The sequence below is a fragment of the Antennarius striatus genome, chromosome 2 (genome assembly GCF_040054535.1).
Source record: "Antennarius striatus isolate MH-2024 chromosome 2, ASM4005453v1, whole genome shotgun sequence".
NCBI classification, from domain to species: Eukaryota; Metazoa; Chordata; class Actinopteri; order Lophiiformes; family Antennariidae; genus Antennarius; species Antennarius striatus.
Genome location: NC_090777.1, coordinates 3,758,727 through 3,784,841, shown reverse-complemented (window position 1 = coordinate 3,784,841; position 26,115 = coordinate 3,758,727). Strand labels below are relative to the sequence as shown.

The 26,115-nt window shown below is 43.0% G+C and overlaps 1 protein-coding gene across 1 annotated transcript; it reads right to left on the bottom strand.

Annotated features, from left to right (window-relative positions):
• Positions 1–767: 767 nt before the first annotated feature.
• slc38a5b (solute carrier family 38 member 5b) lies at positions 768–24,788 on the bottom strand. Its single transcript, XM_068327727.1, has 16 exons — positions 24,403–24,788; positions 20,157–20,291; positions 20,011–20,080; positions 19,762–19,877; positions 17,697–17,770; positions 17,439–17,531; positions 11,478–11,559; positions 10,061–10,143; positions 9,055–9,113; positions 4,296–4,415; positions 4,049–4,128; positions 3,437–3,537; positions 3,155–3,279; positions 2,535–2,679; positions 1,712–1,815; positions 768–1,595 (listed from the first exon to the last, which is right to left on the bottom strand). The coding sequence occupies exons 2-16, from the start codon at positions 20,219–20,221 to the stop codon at positions 1,491–1,493; spliced, it is 1,422 nt and encodes a 473-aa protein (XP_068183828.1). The 5' UTR covers positions 20,222–20,291; positions 24,403–24,788; the 3' UTR covers positions 768–1,490.
• Between the last annotated feature and the right edge of the window lie 1,327 nt (positions 24,789–26,115).

The following is a 26,115-nucleotide window of genomic DNA, read 5'->3' as shown; positions in this document are numbered from 1 at the left end:
CTAGTTAGATAATTAGTTGGTTAGTTTAGGAAGAAATCAACTTGATTAATCCCCCCATTGGGGAAATTATTAGTTGTTCACTGTAGTGTAAATTCTTGTTAGTCTCTCTCACACACACACACACACACACACACACACACACACACACACACACACACACACACACACATGCATGTAGTTGAGAGGTCAAGTGGCAGGCGGGGTAAGGGTGTAAGAGTTAGGACTAGAACTGTTAGGGTTATGGTTAGGTCGAAGGGTAGTGTTAGGGTTAGAGGTTAGAGTTTAAGGGGTTAGGGTTAAGTGTAGGGTTAGGGTCCAGAGTTGGGTTAGCGGTTAGGGTCAGGACTAGAACTGTTAGGGTTAGGGTTTTTTTTATTTCTTTATTTTTTTGGACATATTACAACAGTCTTCACCACCTTCATCTCATTTGTAACAACAACCGAAAAAAGGGTAGAAGCCTCTGGTTGGTGTCCCCGTCCAAAGATTCAACTAAACACCTCATCACAACAAATTCATACAATAAATACAATAAATTCTGACAGTCAAATGGTTTAGGGTTAGGTTTGGGGTTTGGGTTAGGATTAGGATTGGGGTTAGGGATAGTGTTGGGGTTAAGGTTAGGTTATGTTTGGGATTGGGGTTAGGTTTGGGGTTAGGGTTAGGGATAGTGTTGGGGTTAAGGTTAGGTTTGGGGTTGGGGTTAGGTTTGGGGTTAGGGTTAGGGATAGTGTTGGGGTTAGGGTGGGGTTAGGTTTGGGGTTGGGGTTAGGTTTGGGATTAGGGTTAGGGATAGTGTTGGGGTTAGGGTTGGGTTAGGTTTGGGGTAGGGGTTAGGTTTGGGGTTAGGGTTAGGGTCAGAGTTAGGGTTGGGGTTAGGGTTGATTTAGGATTGGGTTAGGGTTGGGCCTATGGTTAGGTTTGGGTTTATGATAAGGTTTTCGGTTGGGGTTGGGGTTAGGGTTGGGTTACGGTTGTGTATATGCAATTTCCTCCGGGATTAATAAAGTATCTATCTATATGTCACAGCGTACAATAGTGCTGACAGATGAACAGTAATAATTGGACCATGTCATGAAACACCAGGGTGGGATCTACTTTGAAAAGCTGTGTCATCCAGAACTATGAACATTTCGTTCAAACTTTATTGATAGAAACATGCTTTTGCACTCTGGTGTTTCACCAATATAACTTTAACATTGCAGTTTTTAAACAATACTTTCAGCCTTTGTAAAGACAAATGGTATTTAGGATTAGATCAACATGTCAGTCAGCTCTTCATGTTGCTCCGTAGAACACTTCCGTTTGGTCCTGGTTCTCCAGTGGGCTCCTCTTGTCACTGTGGTGCAGCAGATTGTCCTTACGATTATTAAACAGTTCCACCGAGGCTTCGAGGCTTCCTGCAGGAGGTTGAATCATGGTTCCGTTCAGAGGACTGACTGGAGGGGGTGCAGCAATGGGCCGTTGGTTCCAAACCTTCCACAGATTTCACTTTAATGGCCGCCCAGACTTCTCTTTTCTCCCGTCACCCAGTCGAGTCCGATGAACGTTAGGCTCATGGTCATGAATAAGAAACCCAGGGCTGTGAAACACGCAGCCTGAAAACCAAAGAAGACCAATCAGAACAGAATGACTCCACCTACTGTTCTCCTGGCATCATATGACCTTCAACACCCCCCCCTTCCCCTTCACTCAAGCGGAGACATGGGCCCACCTGGATCTTTGGTCTGGTGTTCATGGGCTCTTGTTCTGGGGGGATGATGCGGATGTAGAACAGTCCAGGAAGAATGAAGATCAGACAGGGAGCAGTGGTTGCCCCTGGAGACAGGAGAGCAGCAGTGAACCAGTGATTGGATCGTTTGATCTGGCTGTTGACATCTGGTGATATTCTTATATGTCGTCTGCATCAATGTGGTAAACATTAAGGGTCTAACTTCAGTCATTTTTTTGCTCTGTGCGCACATTAGGGTTAAGGTTAGGGTTAGGGTTAGTGTTAGGGTTAAGGTTTAGGGTAGATGTCGGGGTTAGGGTTAGGGTTATGGGGTTAGGGTTAGAGCTAGAGGGTTACAGCTAGGATCAGGGGTCAGGGTTAGGGTTAGGGTCAAAGTTAGAGTTAAGGTCAGGGTTATGATTAGGGTTAGAGTAAGGGTCAGGGTCAGGGTTAGGGTTAGGGTCAAAGTTAGAGTTAAGGTCAGGGTTATGATTAGGGTTAGAGTAAGGGTCCGGGTCAGGGTTAGGGTTAGGGTTAGAGTTAGGGTTAGGGTCAGGGTCAGGGTTAGGGTTGGGTTAGGGTTAGGGTTGGGGCTAGGGTCATGGGTAAGGGTTAAGTTTAGAATTAGGGTCAGAGTTAGGGTTAGGTTTAAGATTTAGGGTCAGCGTAAGGGTTAGAATTAGGGTTAGAGTTAGGCTAGGGGTTAAGGTTTAGGGTCAGGGTCAGGGTTAGGGTAAGTACTGACATCTATTGGAGTGTTGGTCTTACTAAATCAAAAAAGTGTTCAAAAACACAGTAATTTATTCAAAATACACTGAAATCTCACCAGTAATTCCAAAAATGTCTCGAATGTTGGGAACAAGGATGACCAGCAAGTTGACGGCAAACAGCAGACACAGGGCGATGGCGATGTGACGGAGCCAGTGGAATGGTTTTCCAGGAAACAGCAGGTGCTGGAGGGCACGCCGGATCTGACGGCAACACGTGTGAACATGCATGACGCTAGATCAAGGTTTCAGGCATTAATTTACTCAGAACAATGGGCTAAATATCCTCTTGAGTTTTAACCTTTAACTTGTAATCTTGGTCAAATTACATATTGATCAATAATTTCAAAGAAAATTTCTTCGAATTTATTGTTAATTTAATGTTGAATTTATGTAACATACGTTAACATTTCATTTGGTATGAGTGCTGGCCTGAAGGCCTTTACTATACGCTAATAAGTGCAGTAAGTGTAGTAATTTGTACAAGTGATGTAAATGAACACAAGGGCTCTGAAGCAGCTTAGACCCTCCAACGTCTGTTTTTACCCTCCCTTCTCTAGAGACGTCTTTTTTTAATGTCGACTTCATTGAAATCTGCCTAGCTTTCTAACTGTCTTTAATAAAACTAAAGGTAAGTCAGGTGAGATGGTGTGTGTGAGACGTTCATGAATGTTCTCACAGGGAACAGGACCACAGGGACGGTCAGGGTGACAGCCACCAGGACGGCCAGCCGGACACACAGGATGAGGGTGTCCAGCGGATCCACCTGGCTGTAGGTGTGCAGCAGCTCAGCTTCAGTGTTTTCTACGCACGCACACACACACACACGCGCACACGCACACGCACGCACACACACCACACACACACACACACACACACACACAAACACACAGAATATGAGACGTGTCTCTGCCGTCATTCAGGAGTACGCTGCAGCTGGAATGAAGGGCCGTGACCTCACCGTAGAAGGTCAGGTAACCAAACACAGCGGTGAAGAAGTACATGATGAACATGCCCAGGATGGAAACGTTGCCAACAGTCTGCATTCTTCTCTTGGTTGGGCTTCAGGGGAACAAGACACATAGTTCTACATACAGTCCATAGAAACCCAGCGTACATGAAAGTAAGACAGAAACATGGTTACTGCTCTAGAGCTCATGTCCAACCCACGGCCCCCCAGCAGAACAAACAATTCATTTTACTGATAATAATGAGAATTGGTGCAGCCCTGAACTTGTTTCTCTGCAACCAGCGAGTCCCATCTAGGGGTGATGGAGACAATGACACCAGAAGTGCGTTCTGGACGTCCGGTCGATTCTGTAGTTTGGTTTGGTTTGGTCCCTGCAGAAAATCTCACTTCACAAAGACAGGAGGTTGGAAATGGAAGCAGGGTTTCAGTGCTTTACGGGATCTCAGGATATTCTGCCTTGACTTTAATCCAGAACAGACTTTAATCCGACCGGTACCTAATGGCCCGCCGCCTGGTCCTTGGTTGTGACCTAATGGTTGGGGACCGTTGTTTCAGAGGAAGTGTGTGTACTGTGGGTGTCCGACTGTGTGATGTGTGACTTACTTGCTCAGCTCCGTGTAGATAGGAAGCACTTCAGGGTGACATACAAAAGCGAAAGCCAGGATGGGGATGGCATATGCTGTCTGAAAATCAAGAGACCTGGTTGTTGTCTTTGAGGTGGACTTTGAACTGGCTTCTACAAATAGTTCCCAACTGTACATGGGTTTGGAGCTCATGCCAGACCAGTGTATAGTCAAAGAACAGTTTGAATGCACAAGGTGTTCTGTGTTTGAGAGAGTTCCTGCCCAACCTCTTGGTTGATGGTGAAGAACTTGGCGGAGCACGAGTCCTCCAGGATGACGGTGTGGTTTACAGAGTGGTTACCAAACACCTCCAGAGGGCAGGCGATGTTGAACTTCTTGTAGATGACCTGGTGTGACAGAGGAAGTGTCAGGAGCTAAAAAACAACACACTGTTTGATTCTCTTTGGACGCTTCTGAAGTAATGTGTTGTTTTTGTTTCCTGTTATTTACCAGTTAGTTCCGGCAGGACACTGTTTTCACGCTTACTCACCACACAGACCGCTGGGTCTTTGGCTGCTTCATTACAGACTGCCACGTCATTGTGAACGTACTTGTGTGTATTTCAATGACAAAGTTTCGGCCTCTCACATAATGCCTTTAATCGACCAGAGAATAATTCAGAGTCAAAAAAGGCGAAAAAGCGTTAGGAACCCCTCGCCTCCAATCAATAAAATTAGGTAACATAAGTTAAAAGCACCAAATCAAGGTTTAAAGTCCAAACATACAACATAAATTTGTATTTCTAGCACATGGGGCACAGTCTAGATGGCCAAAGTCTTAAGTTTTTGTTCTTGGAAAAATGTGAGAAAATAGGAATTAGGTGGGGTCCGAGTGCCAAGACGTCAGATAACTGCTGACTAATCAAAATGGCAGAATTTGAGGGGGAAGAGATTCATAAAATGCGTCCGCCAAGTCAACATCAGGCACCTGGGGTGAATTGTTATGCAAGCTTGCCAATATTAAAATCAACCAAACTCAACCAAACAACCGAATTTAACTATTGAAAGATTGAATAAATGGTCTGTAAACCTTATCGCAGTAGGTCTCACGGGACTGTTTTCTGATCTGAGACCAACAAATAATAAACAATAAAAATAAAAGAAAGAAAATATGAAGCATTTCAAACAAGTCTTAAAACAGCTTTTGAGAAAACCGTGAACAGAAAGAAATTGGGAAAAATGGAAGATGATTTGAAATCCCCTCGGGGTGTGGTCTAAGATTGTATTTCCTTCAGATTGTGTAGAAAAGAGCAAAACACAACCTCAGGTCCTTTGTGTGACGTTGTGGCTGGCAAGGGAAGAGTCCTCCGAGGGCAGTCAGAACCCATGACTAGGGACAACAGTTTTAATAAAGATAAGAATGAGATTTATTTGAAAACAAGGGTGACAATCCATTCAGGAACATCCCAACTCAAACTAGGAACTGTACAACAGCACAATCCTTATGTCCAGGTTCAAGAGATGTTACAACAAACACACAATAAGTCATCAACGACAAATGTCGCAGCTAGTCCAGCTAATCAACAAGCCCTGTGGCATTTAAAAGAGGTAGTCTTAAAAACAGAAGTGGATGGAGAAACAGATGATGCACATCAAACTATTTGAATTAGCAACATTAGCAAGAGACAGAGAAGAGAGAGAGAGAGAGAGAGAGTGGAGCATGAGATGTTGAGACTAATAAAGTAAATGAAAGAAGTAAGACAACGAAGAGAAGCAGAAGTTGAAAGTGAGGGGGAAGGGATATCAGCGGTCCCTGTTGGAAGGTCACTAGATCAAAAGAAAGTTGATAAGGAAGACATTGAAGAGGATGTTGAAGAAAGTGAAAAGGCAATTAGGGAAAGAATTTCGGCAAGACCAAAAGCAAAAAAACAATTATAAATTACAAGAATACAGAACCACATCATGCAACTGTCGACCAAACCCAAAGAGGCGGGCGAGGACTAATAGGTCACAAATATGCTCTCTTCACTCTCTCTGATGCAGAACATATTAGATCTAAATTGCCATCACCATGACAAGGGAGAGCAGCATGGCTTGTCTCCTTCATTGACATCGCATCAGGACACATTTGAGGTCTTTTTTAGGGACTTCAGAAATGCTATCAAAGTAGATTTGACTCGGGAGAGTTACAAGACATTGAAGGAGAAGCAGGAACTGACAAATTAGAAAATGACACACCCCTAGCTGAAATAGCTGATGAATATATATGGCTCACTCTGCGGCAGGTGTTCACAACTAAAGTAAAGGGAACTGATCCCATGTCACGCAAGCTGAAAGTAGATGAGACACAATCTCATAATCATAGTAACCATGCAGTGACAGCCTTCCTAAATAGCAAACGTATCACACTATCACCCAAACGTCATTTGAAGCTGACAGAAATGTTGAGACAAACAAACTTGCATTTTCCTACATGTTCCCAAAGAAATCTGGCTGGATTGATGGGAGACCATGACAGTGTACTGCACAACTGTTAATAAGAAGAAACAAATAAAATGATAAAAGTACAGGGTACAGCGCTCGAGAACTCAGGCATCTGTATGTACACAGAAGGACACATTGTCATTTTGACAAAGAAACAGGCCAAATTGCTGAATCATAAGGCACTACCAAGAAACCATCCAACAAACCAATCAAGAAACCAACCAAGGAATCAATGAACAAACCAAGGAACCAACGAAGAAAACCAACCAAGGAACCAAACAAGGAATCAACCGAGGAACAAATCAAGGAACCAACCAAGGAACCAACTAAGGAACCAAGAAGCCAACCAGGGAACCAACAAAGGAACCAACAAAGAAACAAAGGAACCAACCAAGTAACCAAACAAGTGACCAAGTTTCATGGCTAGATCCAATCTCATTGTATGTTGGCCGTGTCATTGTGGATGACTTTAGTCTGAGTGGATTTACGTTTATTCCTGAACGCTCAGTTGTTGCTTGATGGCTATCAGACTGGTCAGACTGGTAAGTCATAGTGAAGTACATATTGATGCATGTTCAGTTGCTGGTGGTGTGTAATGTACATTATAGCTATTTCCATGCTACATCTGATTATTATCATGCAGCCCTAGTGTCAACTGGTCGTGGATAAATGGAGATTGTTCTGGCAGGAAAGGCATCCAGCATAAAAAACAACTACACGCATTTATCTAAAAAAGGAAAATGATGACGCGCTATGACGACCCCTAATAGGACACACCCAAAGGAAGTGTTTCAACACTGCCTGACCAAAATATGTCACCGCCCGGATTTAACCAAGCAAATAGACGAGAGCCTTTCGCTGGATAAACATTATTATGTTGAAAAAAATAATAAAAAATGTACAATTGAACCCACGGCTGTGTTTCATAGGGAGGTTTCCATGTAAATAAAACAAAGGCAACCACAGAAATTTGGAATGAGCAGCTTTATAGCCATAAGAAAATAACTTTTCAGTTACACTAATTCGGAAAAAAAAGTCTTCTATTTTCCAAGGAGTCTAGTGATTGGGTTCTGAAGCACGTGAAAAAGGTTATGTGGTCTGATGAGTTCAGATTTATTCTCTTTGAGAGTGATGGGGTATTGAGGTGGAGTGATGTACCCATGATGCCTAAAAATGAGGCTAACTGACCCCCTGATTAAACTGAATGACCAGCTTTCAATGGATTTGATGTACAGTGCGCCCCCGTTCTTTGCGGTGAATGTGTTCTGGGAACCACAGGCGATTAAGGGATCCGCGATCGGAATCGCAACCTGTTTTATTTATGGAAATTTAAAAGTTTATGAACCCTCCCCATACCGATATTAACCACCTTCTATTTGTACTACCTTTTCTCACACTCTTATTGACTGTTTAAAGCTCTTTTGTGTCTCACAAAAGTCTGAGAATGATAAAACAGAGCACAATTTCGGATGCTGTTAGCCAATAGAATGCGTGTACGGTATCATGTAACTCCATACCAAAAATCCGCAGTGAGGTGAAGTTGGGTGGGTTGATGCGCGAATGTGCAAGGGCACACTGTACCTTGATGGCATGGGTACAACACAGTCACTATTCATTGGGCTCAACATGTGAAGGAGATGTTAAAGGAGCATCAGAGGTGACTTTCACCCATGGACTGACCCCCAAAATCCCCTAACCCCTTTGAGAATCAACTCAACAGTACGACATGTTGGTGACAAACCCACATGAATCTGGCTCGAGATAATTGGCTAATTAAACGCCACTGGGATTGGGCACCACAATGAAAGCTGTGGAAGCTGAAAGCTTGTCCAATGAAATGCTGTGTATGTTTTTGATTGGCCAGGTAACTTAAGAACAGAACTTAAGTTATGAAATATTTATGACGTTCTGAAATATTTATTCTTGCACTCCTTTCCCTTTGTTATAAAATAATGATTTCATATTCTCATAAACTGGCACCTGCATGAAGATGCTGTAAGTTATCCCTGGGACCAAAAAATACGCACCAGTGATTTGACCTCAAGCCCACAGTGTGTTTGACAGAATCGTGAACCTTGCCCTGTCCTTGTTTGTGAATGTCACGGTGCTATCAGTCATTACCAGTGAGCCTGTTAGCCCTTTATTGGTCCTGTTCCACTGTGTTTACCAGCTACTCTCTCTTGTCTGTTTACTATTTGCTGCTGAACAAATTTTCACCGCTTTGAAGCTGAACACAACACAAAGAGACTGATGTTATGACCTGGACAGAAAAACAGAGCTGAAAGAGGCTAAAATGGTGCAGAGTTGGGTGTTCATCACTACATGCAACATTTTTTACATCACAGCTTTTAAGTATTGCTTCACCTACTTTCTGAGCTAATTATGCATTCATTATTTATTTACATGTGTTCACTTTTAATTTTGGAAAATCTAGTGATTACCACTGTGGCTAAAGGTTTACGTTTTGAGCAAAAAACAATAGAACTCATCACCTTCTTTAGATGCACACACCAATCCAATACAACATGTGTTTTTTTTCTAGAGCTATTTGTACCAGACTCACCGCAGAGAGGAAGAAGACCATACAGGAGAGAGAAAATCCACTTGTATAGCCAAGATATCCTGCGGCAACAAGAGAGGGGAGAAAAAAACACTGACATTTTTGAGAAAGCTTTATTAAAATAATTTGTACTGTATGAGAAAACAAGCTTGGACCTTAAATAATTAATGGCCTTACACAAAAACTGGACCAAATAGCCTGTAGTATTACAACCACCTGCATAATAATGTGTTACAAATGCTCCAACCCTTCAAACCCTTCAAAGCATCGGTCCAAAACGGTTGGACCATTTTGGACCGATGACAGTGTTCTGTTTCATGGTCAGGGTGAGGCGGAGCTTTCCTGGATCTGGCTTGTGTGTCCAGGAAATCCAATAAATGCTAAGTTGGTTTGAGATCCAGGCAGCTAGAGGCCTCGTCAACTCCATAAAGTCACTCTTGTGTTCTTCAAATCATTCCATTGGTCTGTTGTCCAGTTCTGGTGCTCATTTGTCTATTAACGGTAATTCTGGCAGTAACCAGATGCATTATGGGCAATCTGACTGGTCTGCAGAAAGCTTTGATCACCTGTGTTCTGACCCCTTCTTTGGACCCAGCATGAACCCTTTCAGCACTGTCTCCTGTGTTAACTGTTCCATCAGATTGGCGTACGCCTTCACCCCCCTTGTGAGTCTTGGATGCCTACGACTCTGTTCATGGTTCAGCAGTTGTTCTTCCCAAGACCAGGTTTTGATGGTACAAACTACTGAAGACCAGGACAAGGTTCTCTCACCAAGTGGTCCGGACTCTAGACTTTACAACTGGTTCTCTTCAAAGTCGATCAGATGCTAGACCGTTTATCCAACTTACAGGCCAAATTATTCACTTCCTGACTCATAAATCCCACCTATTGAGTGATGTGAAGTTATTCACTTTACCTGTCAGCAGCTACTTGTATAATGTCACTACTGATTGGCTTGTAAAGCATTCCTGGAATCAAGCTTTAAGTGTTGATAGGTTGAGGGACATACCCAGGTGTTTCATCAGCGTCAGTGGGAGGATGATGCACAATGTGACGATGATGATGAGGTAGTTTCCATTCATGAACCAGTCACTGGATACAGTAAAGCAGAAACACAAGATATCAACAGAGATATCAGTTGTCTCATGAAAGGACAGAGTCAAAATAACAGATATACCAATATACCGAGATATCTCCAGAGTCAAAAATGTATTTGGGTTGAATTCACTTTGTATTATATTTATGATATATTAACATGTGAGAATCAGTGTTTCAGTGCAAACTGAACAAATCCTCCCTCATCTCCCTTCTAATTTACCCCTCACCCCTTCTCTGCAGATGCTTGAACCAACTCACTGACGTGATCATTCCTAATCCAGTCCATCCTCTTGGTTCCCAATGGAAAAGGCAGCATCTTCAACTCTGTCACCTTCAGCTCTCACTGACTCAAAGCAATTGATGATCCCCTCATAAAACCATTCTAAGAAGTGGTCAGAATAAGAACCACCTAATGTACAAACATTGCAGATCTATATGAACTAATCATTAATTGTTCACTGTGACAGGAGGTCATTCACCTCATGAAAATCCTCTTTGAATTCACACATATGGGATTTTATCATTTTGAAGAGAGCAATGCTAAATTTAAAGAGTCTTGAGGCTTCAAACTCCAAATGAAGTGAACCTTCACTCGGAGTTTCACTAATGCTAATGACACAATGCCCCATTAGGCAAACCACTGGAGTCCTCAACAACACTAAAGAGCCCTCAGTCGTAGGTTAGACTAAACTCTGGTTTTCTTTTCCTTACCTGTCCCCTATAACCAAGTGCTGGACTCTACCTGCCACTGCTGTCATCATTGGGCTCCTTGTTGCCCATGAGGATATGCTCCACCAAGGACAAACCCAACATTTACCTTCACTCTGTCGACAATTCTATTGTTAACTGCACAACATGGACATAATTGCTTGGTGTGAACCTTCAGAGAAAGAGGCTCAGATGTGCTTCATAGTATAACATGGTTTTTTATCATTACTGAAGTCATCATTTAAGATTTAAAGACTTTTAGGCAAGACAGTGAGGTGACAAAGATTCCTTTATTTTCAGTATTTTACAGGAACAATAAAACATCTTGGTTCATATGAATCTTCAGTGTCCTCATTACTTAATTGGGTTATTCTAATGGAAGAGAAATATTTCACTCTCAGAAATTTTGGGACCCATAAGGGCTGTCGTCCAAAATCAATAGAAATGGAGCTGAGGCCGCAAAATGTTTTTGGAGAAAAAAAAAATCTGGCAATGATTATCTGGTCATGTTCATATTGATCCTGATCAAGATTTCCACAAGCCAGTAAAAGTGCTTATTTTAGCCTTTTAGCTAAACATCATGCATGCTATTTGTTACACTTGTTGTTAGCGGTACTCACTCAGAGCTGGACGTGTGACCGAGGAAAGCCTGGATGACCAGTGGTAACTCAGACTTAACGATGAACAGGTAACTAGACATGGCTGCATGGGAGGGAAAAGCAGTGTTTATTAGTGTAGATTACTGGTCACCTAGTTACCCAATGGAGAACACTGTCAAACCTATTTGTTTCAGCATAAATCAATCCGTTTACCCACATCAACACCATAATGTAAAGGAATAATTCCTGGGCCGAACCTTACCCATCAACCAAGCTTTTTGTAAAGCAGTAGTTTCTGTGCGCTGATCAAACAAGCCAACCAAAAGGCATCAGAGTGCTGATGTACTAGATCTATGGACTAGACTTCTGAGACTGTGGTAAGAAAGATGACAGAAGACAGAACCAGATTCGTCCTGTGTGGACCAGTCCAGGAAACAGTCCAACACTCACAGTCTCTGAACTCTATTCATGACGGCATGACAATGAAGGACGAGGCTGGCTTAGTGACACATCTGAAACTGAACATGAATCAAAGGATTTCTACTGACGTTATGTCGCTCTGAAACATTCCCAACATCTATCTCCTCTACATGGCTCTTCAGTTGAACCATGTGTCCAGCGCTACCTGGATTACCTGTTCCATACAAAGATGGACAGCAATGAGTGGAGGAGTATAATCTAAGGCAAATGAAAGATTTCCAGACCTTCATCAAGTACCTGAGTCATGGAACCAACTGCACTGGAGCCAAAGCATCATCAAATGTGAAAGCAGTGATGGAGGCCCTGGGTGTCTGGACCAGTCTCTCGTCCACCTCAGATCCTATCGGTAAAGATGTCTGAATGGCGCCCCATGGGGCTTGAAAGCCTTTGGGACAATTTGGCTGAAAAATGTTCCATTTCTCTGCATTCATTGGGAATGTGGACACCCTCTTTGGCAAGATTGTTGCCACCTCGCGCCTAGAGCCTGCGGACTGGAAGAAGCAGCTGGGATGAGTCCGTCAGATGAGCAGCAGCCGTGATGCTCCCGTTGATACGATGGGGACAGAGAAATGCTATGACTCGGAGGTCCCTGTGCATGAAGGCGTGTTCTACTATAAGGTTTGACATTTTCTGCTTGTCCAAACTAACGTCACTGCTGTCAGCACAGGTGAGACGTTTGGAAAAGAGGTGAAGAAGCGTGTCCAGGCAGGATGGAACGGGTGGAGGAGGAAAGTGTCAGGTGTGATGTGTGATAGAAGAGTTTCAGCTAAAATGAAAGGAAAGGCGTACAAAACTGTGGTGAGACCAGCGATGTTGTTTGGTCTAGAGACAGTGTCACTGAGGAAAAGACAGGAGACAGAGCTGGAGGTAGCAGAGATGAAGATGCTGAGGTTCTCTCTGGGAGTGACCAGGAAGGATAGGATCAGGAATGAGTACATCAGAGGGACAGCACATGTTAGAGGTTCTGGAGATAAAGTCAGAGAGGCCAGACTGAGATGGTTTGGACATGTCCAGAGGAGAGATAGTGAATATATTGGTAGAAGGATGCTGAGTTTTGAACTGCCAGGCAGGAGGCCTAGAGGAAGACCAAAGAGGAGGTTTATGGATGTAGTGAAAGAGGACATGAAGGTAGTTGGTGTGAGAGAAGAGGATGCAGAAGACAGGGTTAGATGGAGGATGCTGATTGGCTGTGGCAACCCTTGAAGGGAAAAGACCAAAGGAAAAGAAGATTATCACTATTGTAAATTATGCAGGCTGATCAAAGCCAGACTGAGGATGATCTCTGCTCTTTGATTTGTGGCCTTTGTTACAGACGTTCAGCTACCAACTAATTTACAGCCATTATAATGACAGCTGTGTTATTTCCCTAAACCTAGACATTAAACTTGTCATAGCTGTCATCCCACTTTGATGAAGACATCAGAGCTTTCATGTCTTTCATTTCATCACCTCTTACATCTCTGACCTTCTCACTATATAAACCCGTTCACAGTTTAAACAAGCAGCTGTTGGTATTGTAATAGAAAATAATTCAAAAATGCCAAGATTAAGACGAGCTGTGGACCCTTCATGTGACGCAGTCATCTGTGCTGGGGGTGTTGGTTTTAATGTTCACAGGGTCATCATGTGTAAATGCAGTCCATACTTTGAGTGAGTAACTTATTGATTATCAATGTAAGCTGATAGAGTTGTAGTTCATCTTCTCACACACCCTGATCACTCTCACCACCAGGTGGTGATCAGCTGACAGCTCAGCTCCTGTCTTTACCCATGTGTCATGAACATCTGGCTGTAGATCAGCTGACACGACTACCAGGTTAATCATTGATCTGTGACCTGGGGCTCACTGGTCCCGAGAGTAATTGTCAGTGTTCGTGTGTTTGTCCGTTCGTCCGTCCGTTCGTCCATCAAATATCTTCAATCAGGAATCGGATAAGATAAAAAGGCGAGGGAGAAGGCTAGTTTGAGTAATGACCATAGATCATAGCTAGTGCTTTGATCTATGAAAGTAGGTCATTGCACTAGCTTTGATCTTTGACCTATGCAAGTAAGGTCAGGGTAAAATTTTGAATTCAGGGGTGTCGTAGGATGTTGCAGTCTGTGACTATCTTGGTTCTAAATACTTTTCTTTATTCGCAGGGCCCTTTTCTGCCGACACGCAGGCGATAGAACACATTTCACCATACCAGATGTGTCTGCAAAGGCGATGAAGATCATCATTAAGTTTGCATACAGAGGTTCTGTCTCTGTGAGAAAAGACAACATACAAGATCTGCTTATAGCAGCTGACTATTTGATTGTAACTGGCATTCTAGAGGTATGCAGAAACTTCCTGGAAAAGAATCTCACTCCAGAGAACTGCATTGGTGTTTGTCGGTTCACCATCTTAGGTCCTCGAGTACTGCACAAGGCTCACTTCCTGTTACTGAATAGGTTTGAGGAGGTTGTTTCCAGCAAGGACTTCCTGGAGCTTAGTTTGCAGGAACTCACTTACATCCTTGATAGTGATGAGCTCAATGTGGACGAGGAGAAAACCGTGTATGAGGCCGCCGTTAGGTGGATCAACCATGCACCTGAGCAAAGAACCTCACATTTACCTGCACTCTTGTCAAAGGTAAGATGACTTTCTGTCATTATGCTTCATTTAAATGTTCAGGCTCGGTAGTTGGTTTGTCTTTTACAGGAAAAAATAATTAAATTATAAGGTTACCTGGGTGCTTTTACACCTGTAGATAAACTACATTTTATCAGGATAAAGTAACAAAAATATATTTTTGTCATTTAGTTTTGTGATGAGCCCTGTTATTACTAAAACATTTCTAAAGTTAAAAGTCGTATCAGACAGAAACTGCTAGTTTTTATTGTTGGTGTCTTTAACAAAAATTTGGATTATCACAATTTCATCTGTTCCATTCAAACTCTGTTCTGTTTCCTCTGTAGGCTCGGCTGGCGTTGAGCAGTACAGACGACATTAAGACTCTAATGAACGATCCATATTTGAGCAACAACACTCAGTGTGTGCAAATTCTAGATGACGTCTTGCGACTCAAAAATCAGCTGTCCCATGCCGCACCGCCCAGGAGATTTTGCTCTGACCTCGCTGCTCGTCCTCGTTTACCTCATGCCATCATTTTTGCTATTGGGGGCTGGAATACCAATAGTAGGACTAACATCATCGAGGTTTACGATGACCGTGCTGATTGCTGGTTGGACATTACAGATCATCAGGAAAAGCCTCATTGCTGTCATATCACTGTCTACCATGATGGGTTTATCTACTGCATTGGTTTCGATGACGGGAAGGAGTCTTGGAACAGCGTGCGCAAATTTGATGTGAACAGACGCGTTTGGCTTGAAGCAGCACCATTGAATGACCGCCGCTGTGGTGTGAGTGTCGCTGTTTTGGATGGATATATTTATGCAATAGGAGGGGGTGATGGGAAACGTTCCCTGAACACTGCAGAGCGCTACAGACCTGAGACGGACCAATGGAGGCCAATTGCACCTATGCATCATAAGAGAAGTCACGCCGGTTGTGCAGCATTCAATAACAAGGTGAGTGAAGGTACAGAGTAGTTGGAAATAGCTCTGGAGTTGTTCTCATGCTGACAGGAAACATTGTTAGCTGTTAATTCAAATATCTGTGGACTAGACTATATGCTAGAGGTTATTCAATACAGTAATCCCTCGCTTGTTCGAACTTCAAGATGCACTGCTTCACTAAATCGCGGATTTATAGTAGGAAGTCATGTGATACCATACTCGCATACTATTGGCTAAGAGTGCGCTGCGTTGTGAGACTCACGGAATGCAGCACACTCCCAGGAAACACAAAAGTGTTTTAAACAGTATATCAAAGTGTAGGAAAAGGAAATACAGATAGAAGGTGGTTTAGTATCAGTATGGGGAGGATCATAAAAGTTTAAATTACAATAAATTCCGCTGTATCGCGGAATTTCATTTTTCACGGGTGATTCTGTAACACATTAACCGTGAGTAACGAGGGATTACTGTATTTGTACAAATATGAAGTCAATTATATGAAAGAAAAGAGAAGAAAATGAGGGAATCTTTCCTGGGGTTTCCGCCAAGAAGAGTGATATTTGTTGACTGCCTTCCTTTTTTTTCCCCTTTTCTGTCCAGATTTACGTCTGTGCTGGTCGTTACTGGTATAGGTGCCTTCAAAGTTGTGAATTTTACAGTCCAAAGTTTGACCAGTGGACGCACTTCTCCAGCATGAACATCAAACGCAGTGGATTATGTGTCGTTTTGTACGACAACCGGATCTTTGCGGTGAGTAAACAAAGAACTAACCTAGACTGAGGCCAGCACCTGATTTTATCTGGTAGCACTGTCAGTGTCCTCTTGTTGGTGTCTAGTTGTCGTTACGCATGTCATGTTCACAATCTTAGTTTCTTAGCACGCTACACAATATGTTAAATTTGATTTGAACCCAAACACTCACATGACTATTTTACTTTGTCTTCATAGCTCGGTGGCTGCATTAACGACGATTTAAAAAGCGTTGAGGCCTACGACCCAGAGACCAATCGGTGGCATGAACTACCCCCCATGTTGAATGCCCGCTGTTACTTTGGCACTGCAGTGATTAACAACAAGCTGTTTGTCATGGGGGGCATCAGGGGCTTCCCCAAAATCAATTCTGTTGAGTATTATGATGCTAAAACCAATACCTGGACTACAGCCGGTCCGATGAGGACTGATCGCAGGGGTCTCAGCTGCTGTACCGTCTCCAATCACCCCAGCGTGAAACAATACACCAAAAGTCGTGACACCTTGCCACGAGTAGAGGAAGTGTAAAACTTGGAGCACTCTTCACAAGATCCAGCATTACCTATCAGAGTGCTGTCGGGCATTTTTGGGAAGACACCATACGGGTCTTCAGGAAGGTCACGCCTTGGAGTGCGGGCCCTGATTGAAGGGCCACCACTTCCTGCTGCGTTTAAACTTTGGACTTTAATGGCAGGAGTGTAACAGAATTACGTACGCAGCAGAGAAGTGATTGGATATGTTGACATTATTGTGTTCAAACAGCTTCCTGCTGCTTCGTACACAACAGAGGACACTATCTCCATGTTAACACCTCAGAAGGCCCTGCTGTCATAGGTCTAGACTGCTGGGAATCCCTCCCATGATATGCTGAGCTCCACCCTCTCCATATCCTCTCCATCTATTTATTCACATTAACTTCCTTACTTCCCTGTAGTTGTTTGTTCTCTAATTCTGTTCATGGAGACACAGAACCTGGACCTGGGACGGTCGCTCCCTGCTGCTCATCATCAACCCCCTCTGTTATCATCAGTGCTATCAATAACATTTGCTCTTTCCGTATTTCCTCTATAGCGGCTTCTTCCATGTAGTATGAACTGTCTGCAGGTGTTCCCCCTGCTCTACCTGAAAGTACTTGAGATAACTTGTTGTCATGATGTGATGCTTTGAGCTGCATTAAACACACACCTCCAGTGTAAACCGATGCCTTACCTCCAATGTTGTGCAGCGTTATGATGATAGCCGCTACAATCTTCCCTGGTTGGCCGAAAGCTCTCAGACCAAGCTGCTCATAGGCACGAATACCTGCAGTAGAACCATCCTTTGGATAACCATTAACTAGATAACTGAGAACCTACACAGACATCTGCAGTAGAACAAATACCCTATCAACAAGCAGACGGGAGACATGCATAAAGAACTACTGGCCTAATGTAGAGACAAGGAGAGCTAAACGGAATCAGTCCTTACCAACAACTCCAGCACTGCGTAACAGTAGGTGGATGGAGTAGCAGGAGAGGCAGGCGATACATGTCAGCAGGGTCCTGCAGGAGATACAGATGTGTCCAGATCATCACAGTCCCTTTCCTGTGGAAGGCTGGTTTGAAGACTGCAAGTCTCCCGACATGAGCAAAGAGCTCATTTAAGCCAAACCACAAGGATTCCTTTACCCTAACCAAGTTCTTCTGGTGTCCTAATCCTAACCAAGTTCTTTTGGTGTCCTAATCCTAACCATGTGGATTCTTGTGGATATATTCTGGGATTTCAGTGAAACAAAACAAAAGATATTGAAATAGAAAGTCAGCATTTTATTCCTTATTTTACCATCTTTAGGAAGGAGCTTTGGTGTTTTTGCCAGCAGTCTGTTTGTAGGACTGCTTAACAAAATGAATGGAGTCGATCAGGAGGGGGCAAGTTTTTTGACTGGTGGGTCACAGAGTTCTAAAATTTGACAGAGGGGGCAGTTAAAGAGCAAATGGATGATTGTTTACTGATGCAAATGACATAAAAACTGTTACAGAGAATCAAAATTACAATGAATTTGTTTTGGTAAGAGTTCAATTTAATACTAATAGTCCTCAACTTACAAACATTTGACTTACAAACATTTGTCGATAAGAACAAACGTGTTTCGACATATCCGACTGGTCCTGCAGTTCTCCTGTCTGCCACAACCCCCGTCGTCTCCCCCTCTTGTTGTTAGCTGTTGTTGTTTCTGTTAGTATCTCAGTGCATCAGGCTTCCTACCTTGGATACTTTCATGTTTATCATGATGATAAGCAAAGGCTAGTGAAGGTAGTGGTAGTGGTGATCATCTCTCTGATGACAACTCTGACTCTGAACAACAGTAACTTCCTCCTCCTCTTACTTCACTCCAAAGGTAAGCTACATGCTACGTGCTACATGCTAAAGGACTGTGCAGTGGATCATCAACAGCTGACTCTGACTGGTGTTGATAATCTTAAAACTGGTGCCGGATTCCTTCAAAAGTTTTTTCTTCATATTATTAGGAGCAAAAGTTAACCATAAACTAATCTGAATTAAAACGATCATGTGAATAACAAGTGACGCTTAACGGTAGATATTGGAACTATATATACTGTATATATATATATATGTATTTTAATATGATTATATTTTTTTATTCTGATTTATTTTACGGTAATATAATATGTGCTTTAATCAGTTTTTTAGTGATTTTACAGTCCAGTATTTCTGGTGGATGGACATTAAGTCCAGTGAAATGACTTAAACTGCATTTTATTTTTCAACTTTTTTTTAAAAACAACGTATAATCAAGAACTGAACTCAAAATGAGCTGTACCTGTATTTTATTTTATTGTGTTTACCTGTTTTGATGTTGTCAGGTCGTCCTCCTGTAGGAACTAAATGATGTAGGACCCAATGTTGGCTGGGTCAGGTTTCTGTCTGGAAGCATTAACTGACGCTAACGCTGATCTCTGCATGTTTTACTTGTTGATGTTAACTATTGGTGGAGTTAACTGAGAAACCTAATGAAATCAACAGTCATCAAACATAAAGGGGCGTGTCTGACTTTTGATGACCAGGAAGTGACATCAGCGTGTCATTCACGTCACTGTGGTGGAAAACCTCAGTGGATTAACGCTGGATTTAGCCTCTACACCCTCCAGGAGGAAAATTCATTCAGCACGGTACTACAGGATTTTATTTGTTGTTTGTTGTTTTAATGTCCTGTAATTGATTCTGGTCAGTCTGAGGGAATAAAACTGTAGTATTTAGAGTAGTAATGACATTACTTTAATATTTAGAGTAGTAATGACATTTAAATGACATCAAATGAAGGTTATAGATTAAAATGTAATAAATAACAACTTACAAACAATTCAACTCGCAAACAACTTCTCTGAACCAGTTATGTTCGTACGAGTAACGAGGGATTACTGTAGTTTAGAGAAGGAAGGTGTGTCACAAGGAAACTGAAGCTGGGCCACAGTACGCTGAGATGCTGCGGTGTGTGTGTGTGTGTGTGTGTGTGTGTGTGTTGTGTCCTTACAGGAAGAGGATGATACCCGTGTTGGACATGGCGTAGGACAATCCCAGAATGCCACTGCCCATGATGGCATTGCTCAGGTTGAAGATGGACATCCCGAAGGAGGTGTGGCCCTCGAACTGGAAGAGGAGAGAGTGATGGTCATCAGTGATGTCATGAGCGACTCACTGTCAGACGACATCCTGCACACGTCACCAGGACAGGTTGAAGGTTCCATCCTGGATGGAGAACCGGACTCGCCATCATACTCACGTCCGTGAACTGAGGTCGTTTGGATCCACCATCCTTGTGCTGCAGGAACGTTTCTTCTTGTGATGGGACCCTGAAACAATCACCACAAACACTGAACGTCACGACGGCCTCATCTGTTACCGTGACGATCCTGGGTTCATACGTACCCGTCATGCACCGCCACAGCAACACCAGGGTGGTGCTGACCGTTTGGGACCTTGTGCAGTTCCATAATCAGGAGATGAGTTCTGATGGAGGGAAGGGTCTTCTGATGGAGGGAAGGGTCTTCTGATGGACACACGCTGCATATATATATATAATATACTGTATATACTGTTGAACTATATATCTATAAATATAAATATAAACTGTAAAACCTTCAAGAAGCCATACTTGCCGTTCTTCCTCAAAAATCCCAAACTCACAACTACCTCAGTTTAATGCCGAAATTAATGATATTGATTGGAGCAATGAACTGACTTTAGAAAACCCAGAACAAATCCTGTCTCAACTCTATGAAAGAGTGGAGTCAATACGTAAAAAATGTACTACTGCATACAAGGTACAGTCTCGGCAGAGTAAATTACCGTGGGTAAATTCCGAAATCTTGCAATTACTCAAACAGAAGGCATTTTCTCGTAAAATGTATAGATCATCAAAAACGGAAAATAAAACACAATTTATTGAGATCAGAAATAAATGTACGACTGAACTATATAAAGCTGCTTAATTCCAAAAACAAATTACCCAAGCTGACTTGGGTTTCCATTCCACACGATCAACCATGTCTGCATTATTATTTTTCACTGAACAAACACGTACTTCACTCAACAAAGGTCATGTCACTGGAGCCATTTTCATTGATTTCTGTAAAGCCTTTGATACAGTGAATCATCAGATTTTATCGCACAAACTTAGCTCATTCCAACTTTCTTCTTCTGTGGTAATGATGCTCTCCTCATATTTATCAAACAGGTCTCAGGTGGTTAGAATTGATCATGTAACATCGTCCCCTTTAACGTGTGATATGGGAGTTCCACAGGGTAGCATACTGGGACCCTTACTCTTTCTACTGTACATCAATGATCTTCCAAATGTGTGTAAATACTCCAATTGTTTGCTATATGCCGATGACTGTCCTTTTTCTTTCTGACCCAGACCCTAATATTGTAAACTCTAAACTCTGCTCTGATCTCGGTATCCTACATGACTGGTTGAATGCTAACCATTTAACTATTAATGCCAAGAAAACAAAATGCATCTACTTCCACTCACCTAAGAAATCCAAATTAATCTCAGACCCAATTCACTTTGCTAGTCATAAGCTATACATTACAGAAACCTATAAATATCTAGGAGTAGCTCTTGATTCACATCTCACTTACCGAAATCATGTTCATTATTTAACAAACAAGCTCAACCAGAAACTACGTATATACCAAGATCAGGCCATGTCTTACCATTACTGTCTCTAACACATATCTTCATGCAGGAATTCTTTCAACACTATCTTACTGCCTCCCAATCTGGTCCCTCACCACAAAGGAAACTACTGAGCCAATAGCGAGACTGTACAATAGAGTTTATAAGATTCATAGTAAATGTCCACTCTGGACTCACCACTGTACTGCACTTTCTCATTCTAATGCCTTGACCTTCCAGAACTATACAAATAATAAAGGCTATGAAATTTTACCATTGGATTCAAAACATTAACACGTCTTCAACACTCACTGATCTGGTGCCAAGACCCAACATGAGACAGGAACTCAGTCTCCCAAGCACTTATCCCAGTACCAGCTTACAAAAATAGCTCATTCTTTCACACATATACCCAACTCTGGAATGTGATACCATATTATATTAGAAGAATAACCTCTGTTACACGTTTTAAACAGACATATAAACACTACCTGATGGAAAGATACACTTGCAACCACTAACCTAACCCATAACGTGTGCATATTTCATTCAAGTCCCTGCCTCTTTGAATGTTTTGTGTTGCTGTCTGTTTTGTTGACTGTTTTATGATGTCTTTCATGTGCTATAGAACAGGAACCCGCTGTAAACCAGTTTTAACTGAGTTAGGCCCGATTAATGTAACTGATTGTTTATTATGTTACTTTTAATCCTTTCCTGTATAAATAAACAAATTAAAAAATATGTGTATGTGTGTGTGTATATATATATATATATACATCAAAAACGGTATGTGTGTATATATATATATATATATATAAATATATATATATATATATATATCATCACTGGTGTTAAGGATTTGTTACTTGTTGTTGGTTATGATCAGTTTAGTTTTTGGGTTTGGTGTTGGTGTTGAAGACGGTGACTCCCATTGAGCCCACTATGGCTAAAAGAGGGGACAACGAAGATTTGGTCGTCCCATCCCTGAACTAGCTAACCTGTCCCAGGTTGGAAAAGGGTTTGTCCCCCATTTCCAGACAACTAATTACGAGCAGTACCCATGGCCACAGGCTCCGAAGGACGCTGTTAATTTTTCTGCTGAGAATGCCTTTTGTTAGCAGAGGATCAATTTGGCGTTTAGAGCCACACTGGATTTTTAAACTTGAATTGTTTATAACCAAGGCAGCAACAAGACACCAAAGCATGACTGGACATTTGCAGCTAGGGTACTTTTAAAAACTTTTGGGGACACCAGGCCGGATTCGAAATTTAATGAACATGTAGGCAACTACATGGAACTTTCTTGCTGACCTGCATTACCACTTGTCCACTAATAGGGTGTTTACTGGGACATCTGGCAAATTACAAAATTACTTCATTCGTCATATTTCAGAAGTCATTGGAGAAGAGATCAGAACAGTAATCAAAAAATGCATTTTGTCGCTGTAATGGTGGACGAGTAGAGCGAACGCCTCTCCAAAAGTACTGGTTTTTGTCCCAGTTGGGATACGTTATAAACACCTCAGGGTGAAATGAACGGCTCGCCACTCACACTACACACCGTGTGTGTTTGTGTCACGCGTCAGGTCAACAGAACCACAGCGTGGCCCCACTGATAAGAGACTGGATGACCTCGCTGCTCCAACACGTGTCCAACACGTGTCCCGTCACACGTGTCCCATCAGACATGAGCAGGAGTCCTCACATGGACGTCTGTCTGTCTGTCTGTCTGTCTGTCTGTCTATCTGTCTGTCTATCTGGGTACCTACCTACCTACCTACCTACCTACCTACCTACCTACCTATCCGTCCATCCATCCATCCATCCATCCATCCATCCATCTTGCTACTGAGGATTAGGGTCAGATTCCGCGTGATCAATCTCCTCACCTTGACGCAGGTAGCTCCACCCACACTGAGCACCAATCAGAATCCACAGATTCTGGGCAATGCTTTGAAGTATTGAACGTGGACTGGAAGTTTTATTTGATCCATGTTCTAAATGTGGGTTTAATTCAAGCTGTCTGGAGTCAACGGGTTTAGAACACGACAAGCAGTCGAGGCGGAACTGCAGACTAAATAGACGCAACATCAGCTAGAACAACAACACAGCTACAAACAGCTGTTTGTTTCAACCTGCTCACAAACCTGTGTGTGTGTGTGTGTGTGTGTGTGTGTGTGTGTGTGTGTGTGTGTGTGTGTGTGTGTGTGTCCCTCTCTGAGATTATTCATCTTCACACACCTGTAGCAGGAACATGACAGCTGCACATCGAAGGCAACACGCCACACAACACGGACGTGCAACACTTAAGCAACCGTCACCTCTGGCCTCATGTCAACAAGTGGGACAAGTTGAGAAACTCCGTTTGTAAGGGCAGAATTCTGACGAGTGCTGTTTCACAACCAGTGTTCATGAACACGGAGGACGTGTGACTGATGTTTGGAAGCTTTTCAAAATAAAAGCAGAGCACATGTTCCATGAGGAGTCGATGCCGTTCCTCAGTGGGAGCTAATGCCACATCAGAAACACACGTCTGTAAATGTCACACCACCGACACGCAACATTTCTGTAAATGTCACGTCACAGACACACTCCAGTAGTCTCATGATTTTCCAACAAAACACTAATTTGAAAAAAATAAAATAAAATGTGTATTAAAACCTGAAATTTGCCTAAATTAGCTTCATAACATTTAACTAACTTAGATGACTTTATGTCTGTAAAGCATTAATGAAACTTTTGAAAGCCTTCCAGGAGCGAGCTGCTCAAATGATAGACCTGAACAGGAGAACTTCTGATAGACCTGAACAGGAGAACCTCTGATAGACCTGAACATGAGAACCTCTGATAGACCTGAACAGGAGAACCTCTGATCGACCTGAACATGAGAACCTCTGAGAACAAAGCCCTCTCCTCCTAAGCGCACCTTCATTCTGCCTGGACCTGCAGGACCACATGACTCTGGCCCGACTGGAGACGGGACAGACTTACCTCCAGAAGTAGAGGCCTGTGTGGGGACGCCCAAGGACCAGAGGTGCAGTCTGGGTCGGGAGAGTGGTCCAGTCCGGTCAAGCCTGTGGATCCACAAGTCAAGAATGTCTCAGAAAGAGTTTGGGGAGAGGGGAGACAATGTGGGAGACAGCGGTGGGGGTGGGGGGCAGTCCTGTGTGATGGTGTCAGGTTTCTGTGATGTCAGACTTCCACGTGTGTCCACACACTCCTCTTTCCACCGGAAGGCAAGAATTATGCAAGGTGACGGATCGGTCCAGAAAGACAGCTCTGGGCTGCTGTGGCTCGGTCCGACAGAAGGGACGACAGGAGCTGGGGGACGACAGGAGCTGGGGGACGACAGGAGCTCTTTGAGATGGTCCTGTGGTATAAGAGTGTAGCTGCTGCGTTGTTCTGCATTGGAAGCCAAGTGGGAAAAAAAAGACCTGATTAGATCAATATGGAAACGTTCCATGGAAAGGTAAACAAGCAGTGTTCCAAGAAGAACCAGCGCTGACCTGCCGGCTGAACACAGCTGTGTGAAGCCACACATGGTCCAGGAGACACTCCCATGGTAGCATTTGTTAACCTTTGTGTAGGCGTGGGGATCCGGCTGATCAGGACACCCCATGACGACTAGAAGTTAATTATTAGTATGTTTCAGTGTCATTTGTCCTCCTCCATCTCTATATTGTCAGGTTTGCAATTTTAAAACTATCAAAAATGCAATTTTTTTCTTCACGCTCACCCTGGAGGGTTACCTCTGGACGTGTGGGTTCGTGTTTGGGTTCGGGTTCAGGTTTGGGTTCGGATTCGGGCTCAGGTTCAGGTTCAGGTTCAGGTTCAGGTTCAGGTTTGGGTTCAGGTTAAGGTTTGGGTACCGTTTAGGGTTAGGGTTAGGGTTTCGGTTCGGGTTCAGGTTTAGGTTCAGGTTCAGGTTAGGGTTTGGGTTCAGGTTCGGTTTTGGGTTTGGGTTTGGGATCGGGTTTGGGTTTGGGTTTGGGATCGGGTTTGGATTTGGGTTTGGGATCGGGTTTGGGTTTGGGTTTGGGATCGGGTTTGGGTTTGGGTTTGGGATCGGGTTAGGCGGATTGGAATTTGAGTTAGGGCTAGGGTTGCTCCTCAGCTCTGTGGAGCGTCTCCAGGTGATCATGCTGGAACGGTCAAACATCACTGAAGCTCTGAACCAGGATGAAAGTAGTGATGCTTACGATGAAGAATGATGACCAAGAGAGAAGTGTGGTGCTGGTAACAGTGCATTCTGGGTAGAACGGGTGGAGTTTAGATCACATCTGTGGAGATAAGTCCTGATTAGAGCGGTCAGACAGGAAGTGTCTCACTGCCTTCAGAAGTGTCTGTCAGAATCAATCCACTACCTAAAGAACAAACACATTAGAAGGCTTTAAACAGCGCCACCCAGTGGCCTCTGTGTGCCGCTCACCCACTCCTCAGTAGCAGCAACAAAATCCACCTTTATTGTTATGTTGCCGTTTATGTTTTTGTTTCAGACTGAAAATCATCATGATGCTCAAATGACCTCAGCTCCATTTTGAAACTTTGTAGAAGTAGAAAAGAACATTACCAATACTACATGAATAATAACTAAGAGGATCAATGTATATCTTTGAATAATATCATAATACCATTGTTATGATCTCTTAACCAGCTTACATCAAGACAAACCAGATTATTGAACCACACATGGAACCAACTTCA